At 45.7% G+C, this 24,009-nt stretch overlaps 1 protein-coding gene across 2 annotated transcripts in view; it reads left to right on the top strand.

Annotated features, from left to right (window-relative positions):
* The window catches only part of GRK5 (G protein-coupled receptor kinase 5), a 153,749-nt gene that overhangs the window by 95,833 nt on the left and 33,907 nt on the right, over positions 1-24,009 (top strand). Inside the window, exons 3-4 of one of the 2 annotated variants that reach the window (XM_050334428.1) lie at positions 1,624-1,736; positions 10,033-10,110. In XM_050334428.1, the coding sequence (XP_050190385.1) occupies positions 1,624-1,736; positions 10,033-10,110 (191 nt within the window). Of the gene's footprint in view, positions 1-1,623; positions 1,737-10,032; positions 10,111-24,009 lie in introns of those variants that run through there. The other variant, XM_050334437.1, reaches the window with a different exon arrangement.

Here is a 24,009-nt window from a genome sequence, read left to right on the forward strand (position 1 = left end):
AACGGACTGGCAATGCCAGCGACAAAAATGATGTTGTCCCAAATTCCTTCAGAAGACCAGACAAGAGCAGGACCACCCTGAATTAAAAGCACAGCTCAGCTGGTCCCAACCCATGCCTCCAGTGACCACCCTGTAAGTGCTTCAGGGGCCAGCTCCTGAGGTGCAGCCCCACTTGCACAGGGGTGCAGCACTGGGCAGGCTCCCTCCTTCCTCTTACAAGAGGAGGCCTTGGGTGCTCCTGCCCTCCTGGCCCTCAGCTGCAGGGCAGCAAGTCCAACACCTCACACAGCATTCTGTGATCAGTTCAGATGTCCTCACAGGGTGGTGAGGCCCTGCACCAGGTTGCCCAGGGAAGCTGTTGATTGCCCAACCCTGCAAGTGTTCCAGTCCAGGTTAGATGGGGCTCCAAGCAACCTGGTCTAGTGGAAGATGTTGCTGCCCATGGCAAGGGTATGGAACTAGGTGATCTTTTAGGATCCCTTCCAACCCAAACCATTCCATCCCTGCAGTGCACAGAGCTGAAGGGCAGGGGGGAGCAAAGCAAAAGGGGAATAAAAGACATTGCAGGAGCCACTCCAGGCCCGAGAGAGAAGTAACCACGGCACTGACAACTTGTGTGGGTTTGGTATGTCTGTTTGCAGGGCTGTGTTATGTGTTTAGAAGCTGGTTGTTTCCATAATAACAGCAAGTGCCATATGGCAGCGAGGAGGGTGGTGAGAAGAACGCCTAAGGAAACACAGTATGTTGTTTGACATGTGTGTACTTCTAGAGGAATAACGTGTCTCAAGCAGGCATTGCTGTTCCAAGCAGGCTGGGGGATTTTCTGCTCTCACCAGAAAAATATCCCAAGCCCTTGGCATTTGTGCTGGTGCAGTGCCAGTTGATGACGCCTGCCCTTCGCCCTTGTTTTCCCACAGCTAGTCCTTGTGATGGCTAAAGGACCTTTTGCTTTACTGCAGGTGGTGGTTCTGGATGCACCAGCGCAGGGGAGTGGCATTTAAACATGGAGTTTAAGGGGAAATGCAGTTCTATAAGGAGTGCTGTGTGAAACTGAAACCAGCCAGATGCCATATGCTCCATCCATTCCTTAATGCTCAGCAAGTAAATAGCAGAAATTTTGAAACCTCTGAAAATGCACAGTTTGTACTGTAATTGCTTAGTAGAGAGTGAGCTGAGCGTTTCCAGAGATTAGAGGCACTTTAGTGCGTATCTAGAAAGCATCCAGGAAAGTCTCCACGAATTACAAATTTTCCTGCCCTTTAATGTATGACTCACTTTTCAAGGTCTTGTAATTTGCTCCCCGCATTCTCACAAACACCACCAGTGCCTTTGAATACATTTCCACCGCAGAAAAATACGGAATTATTTTTTCATAAGAGCTGAATGGCTTTTGCCTTTTGCCAAAACGAGTTCTACAAAATTCAGCCCCTCTTATTTGAGCCTTAAAGCCATTAATTATGTTTGTGTGTGGATACCTGAAATGTGGTGGCGGGGAGAAAGGATGTTGTTGGGATTTGAGGTCATAGTTCTGCACTCATTTGCAATTCTCTAGACTCCTGAACAATCCAGAAGACAAAGCTCTTCTCATTTTCATGCTTCTCTTCTTCTCTTCCTCACCTCTAGAGAGAGATTACTGCAGCATTTGTGAAAAGCAGCCGATCGGGAGGCTTCTCTTTCGGCAGTTCTGTGAAACCCGACCCGAGCTCGAGTGCTGCATTCGGTTCCTTGACTCAGTGGTAAGTCAATTCTTGGGATATTTTGGGGGGGTTCCCAATGCTCTCCTGACAGAGGAGACTCCTCTGTCCCCTGGGAATCGCTGTTTCATGGGGTGGGAGGGCTGGCCCCCTCAGCAGCCCAGCATCACTGGCGGTAGAGGGGCAGTGCTGCACGCGGGGTTGGTGCCAGCCTTGAGGGACACCAGAGGGGGGTAAGGACAGCCACCCCCCCAGTGCTGGTGTGGCCTCCCTTCATGTCAACTCCTGAGCAGCTGAGCTGCTGAGAGTAATGTCTTCTGATGTGGGTGAAGCCTGAAGTGCTGGGAAGCACTGGGAGGAAAGGGAAGGAGATGAATGGGCTGACAGGAGAGGATGAAGAATGTGATAATGCCAATATCTCCTACCAAGACTTTTCATCTGTAGACTTCAGGGTGATTTACAGAGGATATCCTGAAAATTACCCTTTTTTTTTCAAATAGGAGAGCAGAGGCACAAGGTATAGAAGTGACTTGTTTGAGGTCACTAGGAAACAAATCTCCCCTTTCCATCTCAGTGAGCCACTGAGCAACACCCCCCCAGCCCCGGGGGGACCTGATGCTCTTTCCCAGTCTGGCAGCACTTGGCCATGTGCACTGCCAGCTGTTCACAGTGGAAAAGTCTCTCAGTGACTTTCTTGCTGGGAACCTGTGAAAGGGGAGGGTGTTGATCAGCCAGAAGGCTAAATCAGAGCAGAGAGGAAGATGAAACTTGTCACTGCTGAGTGTGAGTGTCCATGGGGCTTCACTCCCTGGCTAACACTGACAGGCAACAGCAAAACAATGCATACCAACAGGAATAAAAGTGGTTTTGTACTGTGATGAAGGTATTCTGAAGTATAGGGAGATGTGAGGATTGCACTTAAGTTATAGAAGTAACAATCTGTAAGGGGACATGTGGTGTCTTAAGGTTTATGTCATTACTGCAGTAACTACAGCAAATCCACAGCATCACAGAAAGTGTTGGGTAAAGTCCTGTTCAAATTAGGTTTTTAGCCAGTCATGGCTTTTACCTGTTATTCCTAGCACTGGCTGTGGTTTTCTCCAGTGAAAGGTGCAGCCATCAAGGTGCACAAAGCATCTGACAGAATGCTCTGTGCAGCTGTGCTCAAGGCCAGCAGGCAGCAGGATGCTTCAGGTACCCTGGGTGTGTTTGTCCCGCACCCACCCAGCACGAAGCACCACACACACCCCCATCTCGGGGAAGGCACCCCCCAGAAATGCCACATTAGGTGTAACAGCTGCAGCCCCGAGGAGGTGGGTGATGGCCATCCCTCTAGGAAGCTGCAGAAATCCTTCTGCAGACAGCCACAAAAGGCTGCTCGTTAAGTGGTTCCAATTGCAGACAGAAGCGACGGTGTCGCCCACGGTTTGGGCAGGGCTGGCAGGGCCCCGCTCGCTTCTCACGCCTCCTCACAGCAGCAGGCGTCACATTTGGGTCCCAGCAGCGCCCAGGGGCTGCAGAGAACAAGCCCCTGTTGTGTGAGCCCTGCATACACACTCAGGGCATCCCACTGATCAATCAATAACATCTGGGCGCAAGGAAAGGTCTCTGTGCCCCCCGGTGCCACCGGAGCTCCGTGTGACACCCTCGGCACTGCCCGGAGCATTTCCCGCCTGTCCCCGTCACACCAGCCGGCTGCCCAGCCACCCTCCAGCTCTGGGCATTGAGGGCACTGGGTCATTCCAGCCTCCCAAAGCCCTGTGGAGCACTGACAAGCACTGAAACACCCCATCCTCTCCTCATCTGTGCAGCACAGGCTGCGCTGGTCCTGCAAAGGCTTGTGGTGGGACTGGATTTGTTTTAAAGGCTCATCTCCAAGCAAACCCAGACTGATATTCCCAAATCCTTTCGAAAGAGGTGCTTTGCACCCACCCCCGTGTTGCTTTTTCCTACTGGAGCTGCCCTGTATACCTTTACTGGGCTGGTGGTCTGTTCCCAGTTAGGCTCAGACTGGCAGGAGGATTTTGAGGATTTGATGAACAAAATGCCTGGCTGTGTGGAGGTCTGAATATTTATCTTTCTCTCTTCTTTTTAACACTAATTAAGAGCAGTCTCCTTTGTTTATTGATTTCGGATTCTGTACGGGCTTGCTCCCAGCCCATGAAAATCCCTGCATCAGGCAGTATTAAGGTCAAACAACACAGCCCATGGCCATTAAATTGGATGAGTGCTACTGAAATTTGCCCAGCAGGGTCACACTGTGTTGAGTGAGGAGTGGGATTCAGGCCAAGCCCTACGTTAGCCAAAAAAGTCCTGTAATGAGACCAGAAGTCTGACTTTACAGCCCTGTTCTGGGACCACCAGGAACGTGAAACCTTTTGGAGACCACCTGCTGTAAGAAGCCCCAAGCAGGAAAAACCAAGAGCCCTAATTTTCTTTTGTCTTAGTTGTTTTTCTAACATGAGAAGCAGAACTTAGCTTTTGTGTAATATCAAATAAAAATAAAAAATAAGAGAGGATAATATTTAGCTGTTCATGAGAGACTCACAGAGCTTTTTGCACATGGAGAGGCAGGACCACCTCTCTTTTTCAGAGCCCATCTAAGTGACTTTACCACACAGTAAGTCATTGGCAAAAGCCAGTAACTGATGCCTCCTAATCTTTAATAAATTTATTTTTTTAACCCATGCATTCAACTGCCTGCAAAGAAAGCAATGATCAGGACTTATGGGAGGGAACCAGAAAGTGAGTCAGACACTCAACAACCCACCAACATCCTTATGCAAGACTAAGTTTTGCAAGCTCTCCTACACCTGAGCTTCCAAAGGCTGGTAAAATCAACCAGACCTTGCAGACCAGAATCTGTAAAGAGACCAAAAAAAAGAAAATCTCTCTTGGCTGGACATTTATGTCAGCTGTTGTGTGAAATAACTAACCTGGTCTGATGTAGTTTCCTGAAAATCTAATTGTGGCAGCATCTGGGGGTTTTTGTCTGCGCTGTACAACAGTTGTTAGGCTGCTTTCTGAAGAAAAAGAATTTGTGTCATTCAGTTCTTTGTGCATGTGGGTGTGTGGCTGTCAGTTCCCCCTGAAACCTGTGAATACCTGGGCCGACTTCAACCAGTAACTGAGATTAAAGTGCTCAAATGCACAAATTTTCTACATGCTTTCTGAGAAAAGTGTTTGAGTCACAACCAATTGTGGCAGAGACTGCAACGATATGTGGTCTGTGAGCAGCAGGCCCCAGCATTAGGTGATAAGAGATCAAAACTGCTGCTTTGCAGCACTGCCCTGGTGGGGCTGTGGGTGTTTGCCTCCCCTCACTGCTGTGGCACCAGTCAGTGGCCATCAGTGTCTGTCTGGGAAATGGGGCAACAGCAGCCCCTTGTAGCTGGCACAGTGAGGCTGTGAGGACAGAGAGCCACCTACCTCGTGACAGAGGTCCTGATTGACAAGATAAAGTAATGAGTAAGAAGTGGCTGCAGCTCGTGCCTCTAAACTCATCTGCGTGCCTGTAACCACAAAGGTCCCATGGAGAGCTCACCAAACCCTCATGGAGCCATTCAGATGAAGGAACTGGGTGAGCATAAACTACCAGCATTAAACAGAGGTGGTTTATGATTAATTCAGCTCCTCTGTAAGCCCTTCACAAAGAATTCACGCACAGCCCCAAAGCACGCTCTGCTCTGCTAACAAATATTTTAGCGACATCGTACAATTTTGGAGCTGTTGAAAGACAGCCATTAAAAGAAAGTGTGAGTGGATATGTTTCCTGTGCTGAAAGACAGATCAGTGAGCAGGCAATGTGCTAGCAAGACATGTTTCCTTCTCTACAGCTGGTGCTTCCAGGACAAGAAAGCAGCAGTTCAGTTCAGCAAGGACTTCTTGCTCCTGTCCCCTCCTCAACAGCACATTCCCAAGGTGCCAGCTCCTGACGTTTCCCTCTCCTCTCCTGTGATTTTTATGTGCCATTATAATGAAGACTTTAGCTTCTGGACTCCCTTTCCTGCTTCATCTACTCACATGCATAATTTATTTATTTTTTTTTCCAGGGGAGGGCTTTTAACATTTTAATGGGGACCAGATTTAGATTGACCGGAGGAGAACGGGGCCAATTTTGGTCAAGGAGAAAATAACCTGACATTGTTTTCTGTCTGACCTGACCAGTGTTAATTCTTTGCACTGAAGTCACACAGAAACACGTCCTCAGGAGGAAAATGGCCCCTGCTCCTGCTGTCTGGGCTCAGGGGCTGGGGTGAGAGGCACATCTCCCCGGGTGGACTTTGCAGCTGAACGCTCCGCTAGACATTGCACTTATCTGGGGTAAAAGGATGAGTGAGCATCCATTTAATGCCATTTATAAAAGCCCTGTCTTGCTGTTAGGGAGGTTTCGTTTGGTTTAGTCCCTTGCATGGTGTATAAACCATCTGTGTATGTGTGTCTTAAAGCTGCTCAAGGCTTTTTCCATCAGAAATGCCAGTTTGTTGATATCAACAAACTCATTAACTCCAAAAGTGTTTTTAAACAGTCAAAAGGGCTCTTTTTGCCCAGCCTTTAAACATGAAAAATGTGGTTTCAAGTTCACTTTTCATTTAGAAATGCAAGTTATTATGAATCCCAGCTGCCTGGGGTTTGCCTTCCAAGTTTTAGTCACAGGTTTTAAATCTGCAGTGGAGGCAAGTGCAAGGATGGCCACTGAGGACAGAGCAATAACAGGGAACGAGCAGGAGAGGATCAGAGAGAGATTCTGGGGATGACAGAGGAGGGAACTGAGAAAGTGGAGGTGTAAAATTGGAACTGAAATGCCAGGAGCCTCCTGTAGGTGCTCAGAAGGTGATTCCACTGCTCCTGACTTGACCAAGAAGCCAAAACTGCTCTGGTGGGAATATCTGTTCCCATTTCCATCTCCTGGTGGGTTCAAGGGACAACTCCTCTGGCTACACCACCCTGCTGCAGGCAACCTGCTGTGGGAGAGTGTCCTCCCAGATCTGCAGAGACATCTTTTTGGCTCTGCTTGTCAATTTTCACCTATTTTTAAGCCATACAGTTTCCAGATCTCAAATTATATCAAGATGAAAATCAAATATGAGATAGACTGATGTGTCAGCATTAAAGCTGCTGATGTGAGTGCCTGTGGGGTCCCTGTGCTGTTGCCCTGGAAGTTCTCCAGCCATCACAGGCAGCCTCCAAACCTCCTGCTCAGCTGTCCCTGAGCCCATAGCCCCACCCCACAGCCATTCACAGGCTAGATGTTTCTCCCTTCCCCAGCTGAACTGCATTTTCCCATCCAATCCCACTGAGCCCATCCCAAGAGCAGCTGCTCCAAAGGGAAGGAGGCCTCACACCCTGATACCCCCATTCAGCTTCTAGGGAGGAAGGAGCCACCAAAGTAAGTACTGCCTCAAAAAAAAACAGCAGCCAAAGGAAAAGTTAGCAGCCAAGAGCAGCCAGCCCACATCCTCTGGCCATTTGGGCTGAAGGATCTGCTTCTGCCCACAGAAAGAGCCTTCCCTGCAGCTCGTCCCATGGAGTCAGGGGGATCGTAAATCCTCCTCTCGTTTATGAGCTATGAATGGGGCCCTGTCTGACCTAACTAGGGCATGGAGAAGCTATTAGACTTCAGAGCAGGAGCCTTGAAACACATGCCTGGATTCATCAAAGGAATAATGGAAAATATTTTGTTCCATGTGGATTTGAAGTAACGATGTTATTTCTAGCAATTAGGGATTTGCAAACTGTAGCTGTGCTTTTGAGCATTGGGGAAGAAAGGGATGCTTAAATCTTGTGATTTAAGCACAGGACTCCAAGTTGAGGACCTTGATGGCTTCCCAGAGAAGTGGCAAAGGGAGCATGGGGACATCCCTGTCTGTCTCCTGCAATAAGAGTTGATGGCAGAAAATATAGCAGTATCTGTTGCTGAGTAGCTTGAAAGTGGCATTGAAGGGAGAAATAATAATGAAGTTAGAAACAAAATGAAACAGGGTTCTAGTACAGAACTGCAGTGAGATCAACACTGCTCACAGTTGGAGCTTATGGTTCCTTCTCACATCCTCACTTGTCTGTCACTTCCCACCTTCACCACCACCGTGTCACATTTTCTGGGAATGTCAAATGCAAGTATAATTAAACTTTCCTTTTCTTCCTCCCTAACTATCTTGAGACAGAATGACACACTCTGTATGTGTGTGTGTGTGTGTGCATTTAGCTCTGCATATGTTGTATCCCATCAGGAACTGTATTGCAAAACACTGATCCAATCCCTGCAGAACTCCTGTCTTCTGAACTGTCCTGGTTTGATTCCTGTTGTACAGTTTGGGTGGGGTGTAACTGTTGCAGGTTAACTGTGGCAAAAAGGATATCAAATTTTTTTTTACATCTCGCTGGTGCATTTCAAATAGCAGATGATGACTTATAATCAGGTTTTATTTGTTAGGAAGCCAGTGTGTTACCAAGATCCAGAGTTTAAAACCAAATGAAGGAGAGGGAAATTGTCATTCTTGGATAAATTGCAAATAGAATTGAGTGGAGGACTCAGAAGATCTCCTAGATGCTTCCATGCTGAGGCGATGCCAAGGAGTTTTCCTTTCTTTGCAGTCTTCTGCACAGACAGCTATGTTTAAGCACAAATGTTTTCTTTCACTGAAATGCATTATTTCTGTTTTCTTTGATATGAAAAACACCTGGTTTGTCTGTGAACCTAACCATAAACTGTAAGGTCCAAATAAGAGGCAACTTTCAGCTTTAAAAAATCTATTCTTTTGTTTCACTTGCCATTCCTGTATCCCCTAGCAAGGAATCATGGAAGAAAATACTGTTAAGATGCTGTAAACATTTGAGAGTGTCTGTGCTTGAAGAGCTGAAATGACCCATACTCAGATATCATCTAAAAGGACAGGAAATAGGATGAAAGATCTTTTTAAACCTTACATTAGGTTTTATGAGTACATAAACAGCCTCATCCCCAAAATGGTCACTAAAAGAGAAGTACTGTACTTGTGGGTTTAAGTTTTGGTGTATTTTTGTCCTTTATTTGTGGTCATTGTCATTTCCCAGACAAAATCAGATCATAATTCCAGACTGTTCAAGCAACCTGCTCTGTGTGTGTGTAAATGTGCAGCTTCAGACTTGGGCTGCAATAGCCAACCGAGCACTGGCTGGATAGATGGGGAACAGCGTTATTACTACATTGTGGTTTCCATGTCATTCCTAGGTTTGCTTAGCTGGGGTATCCATTACAGCCTGCCTTCAGATTTATTGCATCCAGCTCGGAGCAGTACATACATCTTCCAGTGGGCAAGAGTTCTGAAATTTGTTCTTCCAAGTGTTTGCCAGTTCAGTCTGATTTACCTTCTTCTTCTTTCTTTTTCTTTTTTTTTAACTTCCTCCTCATTTATCACTGCAGACAGCTTGTGTTGGACCAGGTTATTTAATTGGTTTGGCAGGATTTTCTGGGATCTTCTTTTTAATACAGTCATGAAAGCTGTTAGGCTGTCTTCCTTTTTTTTTTTTTTTTTTTCCCCCAGTAAATATTCGGCTCCAAAGGCTAAAGCTTCATATCCTGGGCAGTGCCAAGCAGGAATGTCACTAAGAGCTTGTTGTCATTTAGCCACTGGGGTCCCATGCAGCACGTGTTTCCTCTGAATGCCTGCCATGGGTCCAAAGCTTTAACTGAAGTGATTCATGTGGTGCACAAATAGTCCTCCTCTTGTTTATTATGTAAATATTGTCCTGAAACTCATCAACAATCGGTAGTGCCACAATACGTAGAACAGTCAGAATTTTAAAATGTTGGTAAACGTTGTGTGTGAGATGTTCCCCTTTTTAATGCACTGGGGAAGCCAAAGAGAATTCTGCTGACAGTGCCCATTCCTCTAAATGGATCTCTTGTTTACTCTTGATCCTGAGAAATCTGCCTGCTGGAGGGAATGGGTCAAGGATCACTAAAACTGCCCCTGCTTTGCACAAGTATTGTTGGACCATAATTTTACCTTCTGTGTCCACCTTCCTTTTGAGCAAAACCAAATGAAGCTGACTTCTCTTGTCACTGAACACTTTCTGAAAGCTGGCTTGGCAAGGCTATAAAACATAAATGAATTAAATTGTATTGGTGTTAATTAAGAGACATAGCCTCAGAAAATGCGCCACTAGGATTTGGTCAGAATAAAGTGGCAGGTTTTTAATAAGACTGCGTGTACAGGTTTTACTTCCATCAGAAAATGATATTTATCCTTTGGATTTTTCATACAGAGTGTTCTGTTAAGGCCACATCCAAAATGAAGTTATAATGGTGAAATATGAGTGCAAATATTGACTTTTATTTTTTATGTGTCTGTTCCAGGCAGAATATGAAATTGCTCCAGATGAAAAGCTGGGAGAGAAAGGAAAGGAAATCATGATGAAATACCTCACCCCAGAGGTAAGGGGCAGCCAAAGTGGCATTACTGAAGGAATGCTGCAAGGCACACCTTTGCTAAACAAGGTTGTTATAGGCTTTGTGAGCCAGACTCCTAAAATTTATGGTGGCAATCTCCAGTGAATAAACCTGCAAGTCTTATTCAAATAGTCAGAGAGGGGAAAAAAATGATAATGCAATCCAGAAATTGACTTCTAAGGATGAACTTGATCTTACCAGGGTCTTAATTCATCTGTGGGCAAGCAGGGGGCTTCTCTGGTTTCTGGGTGTGCGAAGCTCTGCTCTGTGGAGTAATGCAGGGGACCTCAGTGGTACCAACAGATGCCCCAGTTATTCCCTGCCCAGCTCGGGAGTGGTGGTGGCACTGCACGTGCTGGTGTGTGGAAAGGACTGGCAATGCATGCTCTCTTGTAACGCTGCATTTCGGTGCCAAAACTGCCGCTCCTCCCCCAGCAGCGCTGTCCCCAGGGTATCCCGGGACACAGCAGGGTTTGGGGCCGGGAGGTGCTGCCCCCCCTGTGCCCACTGCGGAGGTTCTGAGCGCTGCCCGCCGGGGCTGTGGGGAGCGCTGGAGCTCCCGGGGGCAGCCGTGTCCACAGGGTGGCACTCCAGCCAGAAACTCAGACCCGCCGCTGGAGTTTGGGGCAGGCTGTGCCGAGACCAGCCCTCTGTTTTGGGGCGGTTGCGATCCTTTCCTGACCGCGCTTCACCTTCGCAGCAAAAGTCGCTGCCAGTAAGCAGTAAACATCCAACTTCCAACGCCAGAGCAGTGCTAGGGTTTTTCCTAAGTTGCTTTCGTCAGAGTAATCAAAGCCTCGCAGTTGCTGCTTCGGCCGTTTTACGAGAGAAACGCGTTTGACCTTCAGCAGAATTAATCGCGTTTTTGGCAGATGCCTTTCCAAGAGTTTAAATGGTACAATGTGTTTCGGAGGGGCAGGGGCAGAGCAGACCACTCTTTTTCCAGTCAGTCATTTTCCTACAATAAATTTCGAGGCATAACTTTCGGTTATCTCGGGCTGCATTCTGGGGTCTGGTTTCATTTACTGAGCCTGCCTAGTTTTCGTGTGCAGCCATCGAGCACTGCCAGCACGAGTTCCTGCTGCCCATTCATTAGGGGCATGAAGTTCCACTGCTTCTTAAATCCACCAAAATGGCCTTTTGTTTTAAAACTTCTGTCCACAGAGGAACGAGGGACAAATACTGAGGAAAAATATTTGCCACTGCTCCAGTTCCCATCTGGAAATGGGGAAAGGCATTTTGCTGATAGCAGAGCTAGTGAAGTGAGAGGATAGCACTGCTTCTCTTCAGCCAGTGATGGTGAAGGTTTCCAGATGCCAGAGTCCTTCACTGGCCCTCCTGCCATCCCTAGTGCAGCCAGAAGCACATGGAATAGTTCAGTGAATGTGCAGTGAAGACCAATCTGGGAACAGTTGCTTCTTCATCAGGAAAAAATGGTTACTGGATGGTGAATTGTGTTACAGGAAGGAAAAATACTGGGACTGAAGTATTTTTGAGCTGGAGTTTCCATTCTCTGCCGTGGCCTGTACTTCTTATTTGATCTGTACCTGGTTTTTCAGTATGTAAAATTGGCACAGCATATTTACAGTCAGCCCTGGAACTTTTCTGGTACTAGCAAGTTGCCTTAACAATTTCGGGCAGAAGGAAACTAGATGAGCTCCAGCAGTGCCTTCCAACACTCTCCTTCACGTGTAATCCAAAACTGCCTCCCTGGTGGTGGTGCTTTAATGTCTGCCTTGGTCTTGCTGCACTTTTTCTCCTCAGTGAGAAACTTCTGCTTCTTCCCAGAGCGATGTGTAAGCCCCGTGCAGCACAAAATACTTCCTAGAGGCGAGGTTGACTGTACCATAACAATGGGTTGAATCCTAGATTTTCTAACAGGATTCCCACACAACAAGTGCTTAAAAAACCAGAGCAAGGTCTGGGTTAGTCTGATATTGTTTTAGATACCTGACTAAGGTACTCAGGAGTGCAGATGGCCTACTGCCCTTTCTTGTCAAGAAAGAGAAATAAGTATCTCCAAAGGATGCATTTCAAGCCAGTAGAAGTCAGTGATTCAAAGCCAGGTTAGAAGCTTGCAGTCCAAAGGGGTGAATCTGGACCCAAATACCCTAATGGAGTATCACCCTGGCCAGCAAAGAAACCTTATTTTCATTAGGATCTGCATTTCTCCATTTAGTTATCAGTCTCTTGAAAGACACAAATTGCCACTGATTCCAGAGTCTTCTGCTTTCAGCTGAACACTTCTTTTAAGTGGGTGTATGTCTGTGCTTCAAAGAACCTGATTGTCTTAATATAAAAATAGTGTGACATACAGCTTGACTGATAGAATAAAATTACAGGTTTAGTTCTTGGACAGATAATTCAGTCTTAGAATGTGAGGAGTATTTTTCTCAGAGTGCAGGATCAGAAACAAAATGAAAACAAAAAGTAGACTTCGTGCTCTTTAATATTTATAAACGATTTTTAGTTCTTTCTAAGGTTTTTAAATGTCATACATATTTAACATACAATGTGTCAGTGTATCATCATTCCAAAGTGCATTCATTTGCATAGGGAACGTGAACTTTATTTAATAAAGCAAAGCAGAAAGGAAAAGAAGGTGACATTACTATATGTGATCTTCATGCTGAGGATATGTGAGCATTTTTATGGCTTCCTTAGCAGCTTCACTTGAGTGGTGAGCAGGAGAATGAGAACCCACAGAGGAGTTGTCCTGTAGCTGGACACACCCTTGAAACATTCTCTGAAGAATTGTCCTTTCTCCGTGCACAGAATCAGCCCAGTGGTTGCCACACCAGCAAAGTCAAGGTTTTTTGACTGTAATCTTGCTCCTTTAAGCAATTTGCTTTATGTTTTAACAATTACCATGAAAAAGACACTTAAAGTTGCCTTCTTAATAAGTCCATAAGGCAAAAGTCCAACCCACAGGAAGTCTAAAATTTCTGAGGTTGTGAAATATGATGGTAAAACTGCTAAAATGAATTGGTCACAAGTATTTCGTCTCTGTTTTTTTTCCTAATCTCAGCAGTTGAGTGGAAAAGGTTCAGGTTTAGGTTCCAGTTCTGTCTGTAAGTGACCTCAGTGCTCCATTGAAGAGTTGAGTTAAACTGAACCCAACCTGGCTTCATTACCTGGCTGCTTCTTGTACTGGAAGAGCAAAGAGATATATTTAGCTTTGTACTGCTTTTAAATTATAGCTTTGCATCTCCATGCAGCATTTTTGCCTTCCTGCCTGACAGCTGCCATGCCTTACTCTACTAAATCACTAGCCCACTATTTGCTTTTTCACTGTAAATCACCTTGAGAGACTTTGAGAGACGCTATATAAAACTAAATTGATTTGAAATGGCTCTTAAGACAGTCTCCATATGCCATTATAGTTTATATTTGGACTCAGCTGGGTACTAAAACTGTTACTGAACAGGATGTCTAATGTGTATTGTTATCCCCATTAAAATACTTCACAGAATATGAAGAACAGCAACAGCATTAGTTTTCTTATCTGAATTCCTGTCTGATCTCCTTTCCTCCAGGAAATGCACAGAATAAAGGCCATGTTTGCACTTTCTTTGCTACAAGAGGTTAGCTGGACACAGCAATAACCTCCTTGCTCCAGTCTAAGCCTAGCAATGGGTATTTTGATAAGCAAAAATATGTCTTTGTTTTAGGAACAATTATAGGATAAGGAAGGGAGGGAAAGGTCCCCTGAAAGGGACACTGGCTGCTCAGCAGTGCCTGGCCTTCCACTGGTCTATTGGCTAAAACATGCTCTTCACTCAAATCGGTTCTTTGTGGAGAAGAAAACATCTATGTAACATGGATGAGATGAAATTAAAATGACATCTGAGCCCTCCTGCTGGGCACAGCCACACAGCCCAGTCAGGCTCCTGCTCACAGTCACCCTCTCTCAGCTCTGGGCATCACCAGAGTGTTGGGTTTGCACACCACTGCTTTCATCTTGACAACGAGGATCTTTGCCTTTTGTTGCTTTCTCCTTGAGATTTCTTTCCCCCCTTCTTGTTTTCACCACCAAAATAAATGCAAACTTCAGCAGTTGTGCTCTTGGGTGAGTCATCTCCGCTGATCACTAAATCCTTCCATCTCCCAGAAGGAAAGTTTCATGTATCACTTCTTAATGATTCTGGCTGAAACCTGGAAGGGCAGGTCATACTGGAGCAAGAATTGGATTCAAGTACCGAGACCTTTTCCTCTAACTGTTTAGTTTTGCTAAAAAGCCTTCTAGGGAACACGTTCTAATCAGCTTTTGGAATGGCCAAAACAAAAGCTGAATGTCACTCTTGGGGGGGAAGCACTGAAAGATAGAAACATTAAGCTTCTGTAAAGCAATCTGCAGAGTTTAATAGGAGACAGAAGCCTTGTGTTTTGAAAGGTGAGCCTTCCGGGACCGTTTTCTACGTTGATACCTTTCTCCTACAAATTCAGCTTATATCACTTCTATCCAGAGAGTCATCTCTGTCCCCCTGTAAGCTTATTATCTTGCTGATAAAAGGCCAGCACAATATCGCTTCTCACTGGCTGCAGTGGATGGTCCCTAAAGGCTTTGTCCAAGAGTCATCTCCACAGATAGTTTTCAAATTTTTCTAAACCCTATACATGTCATATGCAGGCAATGAATGAAGTGCCTGTCTGAACACAGTGTGTTACGTGGACTCAGGATGGGCTGGCATTATTTACTAGCTCGAAGCTTGATTCACTGTGCCCTTTGGGTTCCTATTAGGAGACTTTTCAGGATGCTAAATACTTAAGTAGAAATCCTGGCATCGCTTGAGCCAAGGAGAATTTTGCCATTTAATTAATTACCCTGGGACTTCACCCTTTACCTCGATGGATTTCTCGTCTCCCCTTTCTATTGACTTCACTGCTCCACAAGCAGCATTTGAGGCAGAGATGATAGCATTACTTAGGCCTGTGCTTTGCAGCTCACATAATCGATACATAATCCAGTCTCCAGAGAAATCAGTGCATAATTTTGTTGTTGTTGCCGAGACAGCACGATCGATATCTCCACTGATCACTGTGTCTTAGTCCAGGAAAGCACCTTCTCCCTGTGCTTTCTGAATAAGCTCATCTTTCCCAAGTTCAATTCTGGGAAAGTATCTGAGCAGCAGAATGGCTGCCTTGTTACTCGCATTAGTGCTTTTTAGTCAGAATTTATTTTAATAAGCATTTGTCTGTCGCTGGGGCTGGGCTGTAATACAGTGTGGCAGAGGAATCAGAAAAATCACAGTGCTGCCTTGATTAGGAGTCCCTTTGCTGTGGTCTCAGGCAAAAAGGCATTTTCTCACGGTTTGCTCAAGTCCTATTTCCTCATCCTTTACCCACTGTTTATAATACAAATGTGAGTTAACTAAACACTCACTGAGGGCTTCTGTGTCTGGCAATGGTGCCAGACTGTGTGAGAGCCCATGCAAACAACGTGGAGCCTGCCCTGTCCCGAGGATGCTGCCCAGGTCCTTGGGAGTGCCATGTCCTGTCCTTTGGGCTTGCAGAGGGCTGTGTTTGCAGTGCATTTGCTCAGTCTGCTTGGAAGTTTAGACTGGAGTCATTAACTCCCCTGGTTTTGTGCTCAGCAGTGCTATTAGCTGTAAGCTCTGCTTTTCCTTGTTGTTTTGGAGAGGTTACACTCTCCAGTTCACATGCTTCTGAACTGTTTGTCATTTGTGGTCAGGAAAAGCACTGGGATGCTTTGGTGGCTGGGCAGAAGCCTCCTGGCCTCCCTGTGTTTGCTGGAATTACTCTGACTTGACCCTTTAGTAAATGGAAACTTGCTAATTGATGTCAACCACACAAGTAAACCTGGCTTGCATCTGTCAGCTGAGGCAGGGCAGGCCCCCCAGGCTGCTCCAGCTCCCCTCCCACACCGGCCAGGGCTTCCGAAAGGACACTGCAAATGAAGAGCTGTCTGCCCAGGATTATCTGGGAACAGGAAGGATGGACTGGTCTGCCCTTGGCTAATGAATGTGCTCGTTGTAGTTTGCTCCTCTCTGCTTCAGGGGTCATCTTTTCCCTGTCCCCTCTGCATTCCCCTCACAGCTTACCCTCAAGTTCGTGTGGATTACCCAGTGGCCAGGGAAGTTCATTCTGACAGCCTGTAAGGTCCACTCAGCTTCCCCAGAAACAGCCTCTTCTGCCTGAAACTTTTGCCCGTGTGGTAAAAAAGGGAATCAGCCTTTTCCAGCTGTCTGGAACACTGGCTTGCAGGAAATCCAGAAATCTGCAGGAGATGGCTTTTGTGTGTTTGCACAGAATGACATTAAAATAGACCTCTGGTGAGTCCAGCCTCTCGTGCTCCCAGCACACATATTGCAGCCTTGGAGGCATCTGGACTGCAGAGATGATGGGACTCTTTCTGCCCACTGGCTCTGGGGAGCCCGGGGAGGCTCTGAGTGTCTCAGCTTTTAGATGAGAAGGTGTGAAGAGGTGAATTCCATGCTGGTGGAATGCAGAATACATTAAATTACACTGCATGGCACATCCACCCAGGTTTCTGTGCACGATTTCTCGGTGGTACAGGAGCCCTTTGACCTCCACAGCCCTTCCATCCCTGCCTGTGACTCGCAGCACCTTTCCTGGCTGGTTCAGTTTCAGATTTTCTGAAGCTAAAAGCGTAATGGGTCGACAAATGTCTCCTGAGCTCAGGATTCATTGTGCTGGAACTCAGAAGCACTAACAGGGAACCACATGCTTGATCCCAACCAAGAAAAGAGTGAAGGGGCACACGATGAGAAAGGAAGTAAAACATACCTCATTTCTCACCTGGTTCCCTTGTAACAGGAAATTGGAATTCTGGAAAAACACCTGCAGACTTCATTCAGCATCTGAGTAGCCTCACAACAAATTCAGGGCCAGGCAGATTCAGATGAGGTGCCTGAGGCTGACACCTTTGACTGGGATGATGCAACTGGAAGAATCACTAAGCTGATAATGTTAGAGTGTGCCATTTTAACTTGGAAGCAGGAATCACGGGATTACCACAAGGAGTGCTTTAAATTTCACAGAAAACAAATGTCTTTCCATTCATTAAAATGTCACTAGATAACTGTAAAAAATAAGATTTAAAAAACAAGTCTTTTGATTACAAATTCAGTTAGGCATAATCAGCCTATTTAAGTTGTGGATGTGTGGCACTTCCAAACTAGTAGTGATTAATTTTTTTTCCAGTACTGCCACAGCACTTACCAAAGTCACTTTACCTGCATGCCAAGCCTCAGCTTGTATGTTAATTTATTATGTTTTGATCAAGTCAGACTCTGACCTGAGTCAAAAATCAAGCATATAGCAGTTTTATTGTCCTGGCACAGATGCTGTTTGTCCAACAAGCAAAACTGAGGAAGAGTGGAATATGCCACTGCAAACAGCGTGTCATCCCCTGCAATAAATGTCTTCCCCCTCAGTTCTTTGCAGATGGCTGTTGCCATATGACTGTTAATGGGTGGTGTGACCCAGGTGATCAGGGAATGCCCTGTTTCCAGCAGTGATTTTGTTTGCTCTCCTGGGTGTTTCCAGTCTTTCTGTGAGTGGGCCGCTGGTTCCTGCCTGATGATTGTTTAATCCACGTACTAATTCTTCTCAAGACCATCCTGGATTATCTTTTGGATTTTCATTTCTTCATCCAAGTGTTTCCTCGGGATTTGGCCTGCTGATGGGAAAAGACAAAGGCAAATTCTATAGAATCCCCCCCAGTTGATGGCAGGACAGCCTGGATGAGGCTTCATGCAAAGCAAACAGCTCGTGGGCTCCACTCCAAGGATCACTTGAAGGGCAGGGTTACTCATGTTTGCAGGCTTGTGTCTCAGAGGAGTGAATTCAAGCAGGGATCTGTTTGTTTTCCTGCAGGAGAGCCATTCAGTAACGTTGGGGTTGTAAATGAGTGTTTATAGATTTAGGGATTTTTTTTTTTTTAATGGAACAAATGACATTTGGTTTACCAGAGGAAGCCAAGTTATGACTATTGCAACATAAGGTTGCTTGCTAATGTTTAGGCTATCCATCAGGGCAGGAGCATGTTAAAAGGTGGAAGGATGCTGATAAGAGGCTGAGCTCTGGATGCTCTCCAAACCTATTAAGCACACGTGATGAGAGGAGAAAAAAAAAAACTTTCTGGCAACAGAAGCTTTCAGATTGGTCTTGTCATCTTTGTTGCTACTAACAGGGAAAATACTGCTGTGTTCCCAAAAGGCTTTATCAAACATCTGGCTGCTTGTAGTAATGCAATACAGCCATGACCCCTCTGGGTTGGTTAAAAAGTGGTTATGTGACACTTGCAAGGATTGTGAGTAGCCTAACTGTGGGGTAGAGAGAAAATCCTGCTTCTCTTTTACTCCATGTCTTAAGCTGCCCTCCTCATCCTGCTGACAGCTACTGGTACAGGTTATTTCATCCACTTTCATCCCTTTAATCTGTGTGCAAAGTGCTTTTAAGGCAGAAAAAAAGAGCAACAAGTAAAGCAAAGTTTCCCTTCCCCCTCTTTAAAGCGAGTTTATGTAAAACCATTTCAGCTGGCTAGTTTATGAGCACCCCTCCACCAATAAACCTGTTGTCTACAGAAAGGAGGAAAAACGTGTTTCTTTGGCAAGGAAACCCTCCATAAGCAGGTTTCTAAAGAATTATTTTAAAAGCATGTGTGGGAAAGGACTAGGGTTCAAAGATACTGAAAAATCTCCTGCCAAGCCCTTCTTGTGAGGCCCAGCTTCTCACTAATTGGAGTCAAAAGCATATCTTGTGTGCTGACCAGTTTAGATTCTTAAAATAAGCTGGACCAAAAAACCCATGGCTGGTTGGGATTGTGGTGAGTGCTTCCATTTAATTGAAGAGTATAAAGTCTGCAGCTGATTCACTGGACTTGCAAAAGAAGATGATGAAGCAACTGAATTTTGTCTCGTGGGACAATTTGTTATTTTAAAATTATTTTCTATGGAGCTTTGAGTGTTTAGGCTCTAGTGACCTATAGGAGCTAGGAAGAATTTTCTCCTTCCTGATCTAAGCAGTCTTTTCTCTTCTTTTTTTGCTCCGAAATTCATGTTGTGGTTATACCCCCCAAATTTCTCTGAATCAAATAAGTCGAGATTCCAAGGAAACCACACTTTGGATTTCTGTAGGAAACATGTTGACTCACACCAGTTGCATGGCTGTTGCTTGTTTGCCACTATCAGGAACAGAAATGTGGTTACCAGAAAGGAACAGCTACAAAAATGCCTCCTGAGAAGAGGAAAAACAAGGTTATAGGCAGATAGCAGGCCCTGGACTAAGAGGAGATCCATGAAAAGTATTTCACATGCTTCCTATGCACTTGTCAGAGAGGGAACCTGAGTGGTTGCAGAGTTTCTCCAAGGAAGGGCACAGTTCTACCCCACAACTTGTACCCCAGCACCAAAGAGGAAGGAAACCCAGGGAGGAAACTTGTCCTTTTCCTACTGGTGGGTTTGATGAGGCACAGGAGGCACCCTGGGGAGTCCAGATCAGGTGAGTGAGCCTGAAGCTACAGCAGATCTTCTGCAGGAACTGAGGTGTTGAGCATGGCCTTCTGTGATGGATTAGTGCAACCCCTCCAGGCAGAGGAACGTGTTCAGCTCTTTGCTCAGGGCTCTGTTGTCTCCAGTCATTGTGTTTTTCTGTGTGTCAACGGTGTGTTTTGATAGTTTAGCAGAATATGAGGGAAAACAGATTTGTCATGACTCCAGATCAGCTTGCAGCTGCAAAACAAACCCCACAGTTGACAGGCACTGCTGATTCACTTCACTCATCTGCCAGCAAGGGATCCTGCCCTCGGTGCTGAAAATACCATTTGGTCAGAGAACAGGACCAGGTTCAGCATTTTCTCTGCCACTGACCCACTCTGTAACCCTGGATGGGGGATTTCATGTCTTTGTCTTCTACTCCCACTCTCGGGGCTGGTGAGATTGGTTTGCTTTGGAAGCTCTAGCTCTCATGACCTGTGTGTGTAGTGCCTGGCATTACAAGCCCCCATTCTTAGGTATCATGTCTACACACTGTCCTAATAGATAAATTGCCACTAATAACACAGCTGCCTTGCATGCTCCCCATCCACCCCACTGCCAGTTCCTACATCTGTCATCTCAAAGCAGATATCCTGGAATTATGAAGCCTTTTGCTTTACTGGTTTGCCTCATACAGACCCAAATGACTGTGGTAGGGGGGGAAAAAAAAAAAGTAAGAAGAAAATGCAGAAGTTGATGGCTTCAAGTGTTGCAGCTGCTCCTGATGTAGAATTGGCTGTTTACTACACTCAGAGATAAAACTGAACAGATAAGATCAGACACAGGGCAAGGCAAAAGAATGTTCCGACATATTTGTGCATAACCCCAAAAAGCATCAGGAGACTGCATGTGCTGTGACAGTGCTGGGATCCTTTCCCTCATCAGGGACTTCCCAAAATCTACAACCAAGACACTCTGTCTCCTCCTCCGCTGCTCTCCTCTGCGTTTCTCAGTTGAACTCAGTGATCCTGAAGGTCTTTCCCAACCTGAAGGGTTCTTGGATTCTCACTGTCAGCCCCTCCAGGCTTCCCCTGTGTCAGTCCCCGGCTGCATGGTCAGAACTCCCCAGGCTGTAAATGACACTGAATCTCAGCTGGCATTGGCCTGCCCTGCCCGAAGTGGGGAGGTGAGGTGGCATCAGGCACCCAGAGTGGCTCCAGATGTGTCCCTGCCGTGGGGAAAGCAGAGCCCACGCTGGGCCCTGCACTGGTGTGTTCCCTGCTCTCAGGGCAGCAGTGCAGACCCCAGTGGAGATACCACAGGCCAGTTCTTGGGGTGAATCTGCAGCCACAAGGAGCAGATAAGCCTTGGAGGCACAAAGACATGCAATTTTGTGGCCTCTGTTTTGCCTTCCATTGTCTCTCCCCGTTGAAAATGTGCATTATCTGAGCGCATAACCTTGTCTCTCCCTGATTTTGTGCCTACCAGCATGACTTGCATACATCTACCCAGTCTCCCTTTTCCTGGTAACCCCTCTGCTCACTGCCCTCCTTATGAGTGCTTGTGAGGGTTTGCCTCGAAGGGCTGGGGACAGTCACCCCTGACAGTCACACCACTGCTGCCCATCCTGGTGGCTGCTCCCCCTGCCAGCTGAGCCTTCCTCCAGCACCTGGGCAACGATGCAACCCTGCAAAAGCAACAGCAGGAATGGCATTGCTTGTGCCAGACTTCCCATCCTTGGCACAAACCACTGCTCCCCAGAGCTGCTCTCGGGCCATGGCCATGCGAGTGCAGATCAAACGCAGCAACAGCACAGCTGGGTGGAGGCAGAACCTCCAGGTTTTTGTGTGTCAGCTCTTCTCATCCCATCGTGCACCATCTCACACCAAAGTTCCTTCTAGCCTGTTTCTTTCACAGTTTTGGGGGCTCTACCAGTAGCAAATCTGCGTGGAGGTTTGTAGATGGATCGCATGCGGAGCGTTGCTGTCAGCATCTGAAAACGCACATGTCATTAAGACAAATGCTTGGAACCAGAGACAGAGAAAACTCAAGAAAAGCTATGCCTTGAACTTTTGTCCATTGACTGAGACACTTTTAATTGTTTTAAGCTAGTTTGTCGTGGAATGTTTTCATAACCTGAGACGTAACATATGCTGCCCGTTATTTATGTTACGCAAGTGGCTTTTAAAATAACTCCTCGTGTTTCGCTGTCGTGGCTGCGTGCCTGAAACTTGCCAGGGAAGCAATTGTGTTTATGACAAAAGTTTGCATGAGGTCTGTTCAATCTAAAGAGTGTGGTGTCTTTCTGGTTCATATAGCTTTTGTGGTGATGAACAGTTGTGCTTTAAGATGCTGTGATGACTCACACCCACTGGCAAGAGTTGGTAGAAAATGAAAGGCTGTATTTCTAGGTTTCTGTTCCTTGTTCACTAATTGCAAGCTACAATTGGACTGATTTGAGGAATCTGAGCGTCTCCAGCTTTCATTTATCTCAGTGAGACTTCTTTGATTTCATTTAGGGATGATGATCAACCCTTCTGCAAAACACATCTCTTAACCTCCCATTCACTGCTCTGTAAAATATTGTGAGATTGCCACCTAGCTCATAAAGACTTAATCAGGCAACGAAGCTTTAATATTTGCAGGTTCTTAGATGAAAAGATCTGTGTAAGGATAAAGAATTACCCCTGTTCTCTTCCTTGCAAAGTCAGTGTGACTGAACTCAAAGCTTTTTCTGATCAGAAGTTCAGGGTTCTGCAAGCTATTTCATTTACTGCTTTAGGAGGCAGTGACGACTGAGACAAGTGTCCTTGAAGCAGGACTGTTCATTTGCAAAGAAGATACTTATTTCCTTGCTCAGAGCTTCAGGTTTCCTTTGGTGAGCACTCAGCATACAAACTCCCTTCCTCAGCTGTTCTCAGGGCCCTGCCATGTGCCTGTGTTTTATGGAGCCCAGTGTTTTGCAAAATCATTTATACAGAGGATTGGGAGAGTTCTCAAGAGCCTCTTGCACTGAACAGAGATCAAATACACTTAGATGATCAACAGATGTCTGAGTGCCCTTGGAGGTCTTTCAGACCTCTGAGAACAGATTCCACAGTATTCATATGCCTGTCCTTCTGCTTCCCTGGGTGAAAATCTTTTTTTAAAAGCCTTCATATCCAATTAAGTAGATTTCTTCACATCATTCCCCCAGTGTAGAGCAGAATATGCAGAATAATTGATCCCTGCCCTCTTTATTAAAACCATTTTTATATTAAAAGCCCTTTGTCATGTTTCACCCTTGCTTTTCCAGACTAATCACATTTAATTCCTCAATGCTTTCCTTTGGGTTTTTTTTTCCTGAACATGTTTCTCAGCTCTCCAGGCCCTTGGTGCTCTTGCCAGCTCTCTGGAGTGTTCTCAGATGGTGGTGACCCCAGCTGGGTAAATGTCTTCAGCTGGAGTCCCAACACCTCTCAGTTCCCTTTGTCACTGGGGCACTTTTTCCCTGGAAACAGCAGCGTTGCACACAGGCACTGCTGAAACTTCACCTTGTTTGATAAAGAATTTGATTTGCTGATAGATCAACGAAAGGTTGGGTATCTCCAAGGTTTTGTGGGCATGAACACAGCCAGCCTTGAACAAGTGTGTGACACCTCAGCTGTTTTCATGCCATTTCCTGAGAGGGAAGAGCAGCTGGGAGGAACTCTTTAGTCTTTTAAATAAGGCAAAAAAAAAGAAAATTTAAAAGTGGAGACTTGTCAGAGTTGTGCTAATGGCACTCAGAAGTAACTGAGCATCCTTTTCTTTTTTCTCAGGTAACCACTAATGCAGTTCCTAGTTACATTCTTTCCTTAAAAATTAAACAAGAGGCATCATAAAACTGAGATGGTGCTTTGCCAGCAAAATATTTATACCAAGGTTTTCAGTTTCTGGTCATAAAGGAGAAGATACAGGAGGCAGGAGATTTTGGTTAAAACCTGGTGAAAGTAGTGTGGGCTTCTGGACTCTTATTAAATTGTCTGGTCAAAGAAGATAATGTGATGAGAGAAATTTTTGCTGTAGGATCAATTTAAGCACTTCTTGTGCTGCCGGAGTCTGGCCATGAATCTGGTTTAGGTTCCATCAGCTTTACCCTGGTGTTACTTTGTGGAGTTGACTGGCATAATTTCTGATTTACATTATTGTAAACGAGTTCAAGAATCACTCTCTTTGCCTTCAGGAAACAGAATAGCCATTAGGGGAAATATGGGACTGTACTCGTTAAAACTCCCCAGTGTTTTGTTCTGAATGCAAGAAAATGTAATTGGTTTCTGCAGGTGTTTCTGAAGAGTTAGCAGAATATTCTTTGTCACGAGCTCAGATGTAGTGGCCTTAATCACGGTGTACTGCTCTCCTAGCTGCCACAGGACATTTAATACTTTGGAAAAGGTGTCTCTGT

This window comes from Myiozetetes cayanensis, unplaced genomic scaffold (assembly GCF_022539395.1).
Source record: "Myiozetetes cayanensis isolate MyiCay16 unplaced genomic scaffold, myiCay2020 scf10, whole genome shotgun sequence".
NCBI classification, from domain to species: Eukaryota; Metazoa; Chordata; class Aves; order Passeriformes; family Tyrannidae; genus Myiozetetes; species Myiozetetes cayanensis.